This window comes from Charadrius vociferus, unplaced genomic scaffold (assembly GCF_000708025.1).
Source record: "Charadrius vociferus isolate BGI_N301 unplaced genomic scaffold, ASM70802v2 scaffold259, whole genome shotgun sequence".
Classification (NCBI taxonomy): domain Eukaryota; kingdom Metazoa; phylum Chordata; class Aves; order Charadriiformes; family Charadriidae; genus Charadrius; species Charadrius vociferus.
In genome coordinates this window covers 4,751,911-4,757,904 of record NW_009661368.1, presented here as the reverse complement: position 1 = coordinate 4,757,904, position 5,994 = coordinate 4,751,911, and the positions used below count along the sequence as shown (strand labels likewise).

Genomic DNA, 5,994 nt, shown 5'->3' with positions numbered 1-5,994 from the left:
CACACAGCACGTGGGAAGGAAAGCACCTCACCGCAACACGGGCGAGGAGAAGCCAGTGAGGCGAGCACACGGCAACAAGACAGAGAGCCCTTCATGGGTGTACATGTGCAAGTGTAAGAGTGCTGGGGCACATCTGATTCCTGTCCCATGGAGGCTGCTGTCTGCAACAGGACGGAACCCAAATGCATCACACCCTGCTCCTGCCCAGGGATATCACAGCCCTGCAGACCTGCCTGCACTACAGCACAACACAAGGTCAGGGGCAGGACACAAATCATGGCTCATCATCATGCTAAGGTAGGAGTCTTACTGCTGCAGAGCACGTGTCCAAGCCAGGGCACCAGCAAACACCCACATCCGGCGCACCACTGCGCCAGCATACCCCAGAGCCTCGCTGGAGACATGCACAGGGAAGCAACAGCCCTCGCCCGCCTGCCTTCCCCAGAACCAATGCCAAAACAGACACTCAGAGCAGCGGAGTGGCAGCTTTCCTCTTCCCCTGGTTCCTTCAAGGAGCCATTTAGGGCATCAGCAATGGCTGGTAAATCCTGGTGTGCTGCTGACTATGTCTGGGGGAAGCATCAGACCCGCTGGCCCTCGCTGCTGGCTCGTACTCCCATCTCTGCTCTCCGGGTGAGCAGCACGTCCTGCCCTGCGCAGTGTTGCAAGAGAGAAGAGCTGCCTGGAAGTCATTTGCTGACCACGGCGGCTCCTCGGAGCTGCCCCACGCTGTGAGTGCCATTTCTCATGGTCGGCTTTGTGCAAACTCGGCTGGAGCCTCTGGACACCGCTGCCATCATACAAGTCATTAACAACCGCGCTAATGAGTTCCATTACGCCAGGCCGGCTGCCCAAAGTGCCCCGGGACAGCCAGGCCCCACGAGCATATGCCTGGGAGTCTGGGTCTCCAGCCCCAGCACTGGCAGGTGTCAGCACACAAATCTGCTTCCATTTACAATCTTTTTTTGTCATTTACAGAGAAACTTCTGATGAAGGGCTGGAGGTAGCAAGAGAAACAGCATCCCCCCCCCCCACAACTGAACCCCCTCTCCTCGTGCTATCAGGTTTCCTTCCAGCCACCCAGGCTCCAGGCCTCTCCTTCCAGCCAGGCAGGACGTTTTTAGCTGGCCCTTTTCTAGCCAAACCCATGGAGAACCAAGTCTTGCAAGAGGGGAAAATATGCGATCCTCACAGGAGAGTGGTTCCAAAGAGGACTCCCCTGGGCCGCAGGACGCTCTGCAATGACTCCAAGAGCTGTTTTTTGTCTGACTATGTGCTTTTAACTGGAATGGAAAATGACAGGTTCTCCTTGCCCAACCAAACCAAAGACCCAGAGATGTATCAGTGAAGATCAGTCCCCCAGACAGCCCTGCTTCTACCCAGGCGTTCTCTCTCAAGTGCTTCAGACAGCCGGGAGGCTCACAACCAGGACTCGAGAATCCGTGGACTCGGCTTTAAGCCTCCCCTTCTCCAGACTGCTGGGCTGTAGACACAGCAGCTGGTAACATTTTAAATTAGAGGCTTACATTCACTTAATGATGTATTCAGCTTTGATTTACTGAAGGAATTACTGCATGTTAAATGAATACAAGCTGATTATTAAACAGACGCAGATTGCAACCTATCATCTATGGAAGAGACGGGATCTTATTACGATATTAGAACCATACTGAGGTTTAGCAACTGTCAATTGGTCCCTTGCAATTTGCACTGAGCAACTGTCCCATCGTCGTCTGCACTCAGAGACACTTTGCTGCACGCCTAAGCCAGGCGGACTCCAGCTGTTCCAGAGAAGGTCCCCAGTGACCCCCACACATCCCAAGGGCAGAGCAGGGGATGCTCCCCAGGCACGCAAAGCATGACCTCTCCCAGCCATACTCACCCAAAAGGGTCCAGGTCTTCCCCACCAACAGCAAAGGGACTCAAGGGGGAAGGCCTGAAACACAGAACAGGCATTTGGTGAAGGGGAGACTGGTTGCGTGGAACGAGCAGAAGCGAGCAAGCAGGCAGGGCAGTGCAGCCAGCCGTGCTCATGGGTGCTCTCCCACGGCAAGCACTGCAGCACCCAAAGGGTCCCAGGACCTGCAGGACCCTGTGTGAGCAAGCTGATGTTGGGAATCACCCATGCCCAGAACACAGCATTCCCTGCTCCAGGGTGCAGCTGGGTGTGGACACCGGTGTGCGTGGCAGGCTTGCGGGAAGCTTGCTGAGATGAAGGGCTGTTGCCATTGCTCTGGGCTGGCGCTGTCTGTGGACTCTGGGAGTTTCCATGCCAGGGGCTCCCTGAGTGGTGCCAGGCGAGGCCAGGCTCTCCAGTATGTCCCAGTCGGAGACACAATGACGGCCCTGCTTCCAGGAGTGCGAGGACAGTGGGGCGCTGAGCCTGCAGCCAGCTGTCACATCTCCTTGCCAATAGTATGTGCCAATAACATGGTTTCAGAGCCGTGCCCAGCTCCAGCCTGTCTGCCCAGGCCTCCCCGAGGAGCATCGTGCACCCTGAGCAGCCCTGAGCACCAGCAGACAGCAGTGGGGTTAAAGAAGTAAGAGGTGACACGCAAGGCAGAGGCCATGGCCGGTCCCCAAGAGAAGGCAGAGCCACCGCAATGTCTCTGACTTCCAGCCAAAGGGGATTACAGCTTGTGGGGAGAGAGAGGGGGGAGCCCGCCTGCCACGTATGAGGGATGGCTGAGCACAAAGGGGCCAGGGAGGCATGGTGAAGTGGGTGCCATGTGTCCCCTCTCCCCAGCTTTGCCAGCAAAGGGTTTCAAAGGGAAAGTGGGATCAGGAGAGCAAGGAGAAGAGGTCTCTGTTGCTCTCCACCAAACCTGCACCTCCTGGGCTGACCCCAAGCTCTGGCTGGGTGTACATCCTGGAAGTGCAGCTTTACTGGCCACAGCAGGCAGGAGGCTTAGAGGCAGCCCCAGCTCTGTGCCAAGCGAAGGCAGAGCTCTGCACCCACCACACGCCCCCCTCCCTCTGCCATGAGCACAAACCCCACAGCTCTGATGGAGCCCAAGGCTCAATCTGACACCCAGCGCTCTGGAGTCTCTCCCAGAGGCTGCTTGGTCCCACAACGGTACTGTCCTTCCCACTGCTGTCCCTGCTCTGCCAGCCCCGGAACCCTGATGTTCCTTCAGCTAGCACAGAGCAGGGTCTCCCTCCTTCCACCCTTCAGCTGCCCCCCAAGCCCTGCATGCTGCCCTCTCTCTCTCTGGGGCTGTAGGTCTCCAGCTGGACCCCCAGGCTATGCCAAAGGAGGGTCAAACCAACACACAGCTCCAGAACAGGCCACCCCTCAGTGGGCACCTTAAATCAAACCCAAGCATGTGGCCAACAAGGCTGAGTTTGGCTGGGGAGGCTCTGAATCCCCCTTGCTCCCTATCCCACGTGTGCAAGACGGAGACGCGAGATGAAGTTTGGAGACCTGTGCCAGGACCACGTCCCTTCTAATGGAGGACTGTCAGCAGCCACCCGCTCTTTACTCACCAGGATAGTGCTCTCGTGCCTGCTGGCTGCCGGGGAGGGACCCTGAGGGGGTCATAATCCCGAGGCAAGTCAGTATCTTTCTTCTCAGCCTTGGGCTCCTTTTTGGTCTTTTCTGCAGGGGCACTGAGAGGAGTAATGATGCCCGAAGCAATCCTTGTCCTCAGCTCCTCAGTGTTCTTGTACACCCTGCAGGGAGGAGACGTGAGGAGGTGACCTGAAGAGGCCACACCTCACCTGGCTGGTGAGGTGCTGGACAGGCTGCAAGAGGTACAGTGAGGGGACAGACAAGCCCAAAGCATCCCTGGCACAAAATGTGTCCCAAGCTGGCAGCACAGAGAGGACAGGAAAGGGTAACATCACTCAGTGGCACCAAAGCCCTCACCCCATTTAAGATGGCAGAGGTGCCACCCAACCCAGGGAAATCCCTTGTGCTGTGGCCACAACCCAACCAGTTTGCAGTGGAGGAAACCACAGCATGTGGTCTTTAGCAAGGCCAAAGAGTGTCCGGTCCATGGCTGAAGCTGTAGCACCACTGGGGAGTGTCCACCCAGCACAGACAGGCAGGCAGAAAAGTGCTGGGCTGGCCCAGCCCGTTCCAAGGTGGGGTGGCTCTCCCCTGGGCTCTGACCCACGGTCCCACTATCCTCTAAATCTCTCTTGCCTGCCAGCAGTAGAGAGCAAGGCAGGGGAGGCAGCTCTGGCTGCATTTCAGGGCTGGCGGGCCTGCCCCCATGGTTTGTACTCCAGGCTCCTCCTAACCTGGTCTCTGGACCCCTCCCCCTGACCATGGAACATCTTCTCCCACAAAAAATGCCAGGAAACTGAGATTACTTGTGGAAATCGTCCAGGTGCTCTGGGTTGATGTAGTCGGCCACTGCCAAGGTCACACCTGCCACCTTCTGAGAACTGCAATCCTGGCAAAAGACAGGTAAAGCACACAGTGAGCAGCCTGGCAGAGCAGAGAATTATGGAAGAAGCAGGTATAATCACAGCCAGGAGCCTGGAGGCTTGGGACACAAGGAACAGGCTCAGCTGTCCCTGTGCTACACTCGAGTCCCCAGGAGCAAGCAAACTCCAGTGTACAGCAAGGCTCTACCTGCTCACTCCCCCTGTCTGGGCTGCAAAGTGTGAAAGACTGAGCAAAAACACCCTGGGCAGGTGCTTGCGGGGGACAGAAGAAGAGATCTGCAGACATTCTGAGCTAGGAAAGGGGACACAGAAGGGGCCAGAGTGTTCAAGGCAAACTGCATCGCTGCCCCAATGCAGCTAGTGTTTCACCAGCTTCACGCTGGGTCATGTCTGCTGCACAGGCAGGTCTGCAACCCTTAACACCCCCTGCATCTGCCCCATCCTGAGGGACAAACATCACTGCAAAGTAGAACAAGTAAGAGCAAAAATTTAAGAAAGTGGGCCATCTGTTCTTTGCGTATTTTGGGTGGCAGCACCTGCTTCACCTGAAGGACCCCAAACGTGCAGGAACCAGCCTGGGTGCTCACCATGACGTTGAGAATCATACTGTCTTCCACCATGATGGCCTTCAGCAGCAGCTCATGGGCATCATCTGTGGACTTGTAGCGCAGTGTATACACCTCCTTGTTGGCCTCCCAGCCGGCGGGCAGCAGCTCCGACTTCCTTTCATTAGGACCTGGCTACAATAGGACAGACATGCTGCTGAGACCCTGCCCACGAGCCCAGCGTGCCACAGGGCCTGGAGTACCTGGCACAACTGCACAAAGATCCGGGAGGGGATCTAGATCTCTGGGAGTGGACCTAAGTCTCCTAGTGAGAATCTCTCATTGCCTGCAGCTTTCAACTACAGGAGCAGGGCTTTATGTTCTACAGGCAGCCCCTCCCTGCCAGTCTCACACAGGATCCCTGCGCTGGAACAGGAGGGACACAACCACCCTTTGCTGAGCAGGAGGAGGCAACAAAGACCCAGACTGGGGGATGACGCTCTTTCCTGCCTGGCACCTCTCGGTTCCCCAGCATGGGACAGAGCTGTCTGGGGTGGGGAGGGAAGGCTGTCATCCTGTTTGTCCCGCTCCCACAGCAGGGCTGACAGAGGACACTGCCCCACACTGTCCCCTCCTCTAGTACTGGGGGGTTTATCTGTCAAGACAGTGCCCTGCACGCCCACCACTGCACCTCAGCACCACACCAGGCTCCCAACCCACTAGACACCCTGACCCTTTGCACTGGGTCCAGCACCACACTGTCCCCCTCCCTGGCATCACACCAGGGCCCCCAGCACTGGGACTCCCCTGGCACCACGTTTCCCCCCAATACTGCATTAGGCACCCACCTTTTGGTAAGGGGCCCAGCACCAAGATCCCTGCAGCACCACACCGCCCCTCTTCCTGCTATCGCACTGACTCCTCCAGCACTGGGACACCCACCACCGGGGCCCCCACCATCACTCTGCCCTCCCCCAGCAGCACTGAGACCCCTCAGATCCCTCACCCGGTCCGGGTGCCCCCGACACCTCCGGCGCCTCACGGCTCCCCCCCC

The 5,994-nt window shown here is 57.6% G+C and overlaps 1 protein-coding gene across 1 annotated transcript in view; it reads right to left on the bottom strand.

Annotated features, from left to right (window-relative positions):
- Positions 1 to 5,994, bottom strand: part of PSMF1 (proteasome (prosome, macropain) inhibitor subunit 1 (PI31)) — an 8,545-nt gene that overhangs the window by 450 nt on the left and 2,101 nt on the right. Inside the window, exons 2-5 of the mRNA XM_009893556.1 lie at positions 4,983 to 5,131; positions 4,318 to 4,400; positions 3,487 to 3,672; positions 1,883 to 1,936 (exon numbers count right to left, since the gene is read on the bottom strand). Coding sequence (XP_009891858.1) covers positions 1,883 to 1,936; positions 3,487 to 3,672; positions 4,318 to 4,400; positions 4,983 to 5,131 — 472 coding nt within the window. The remainder of the gene's footprint in view (positions 1 to 1,882; positions 1,937 to 3,486; positions 3,673 to 4,317; positions 4,401 to 4,982; positions 5,132 to 5,994) is intronic.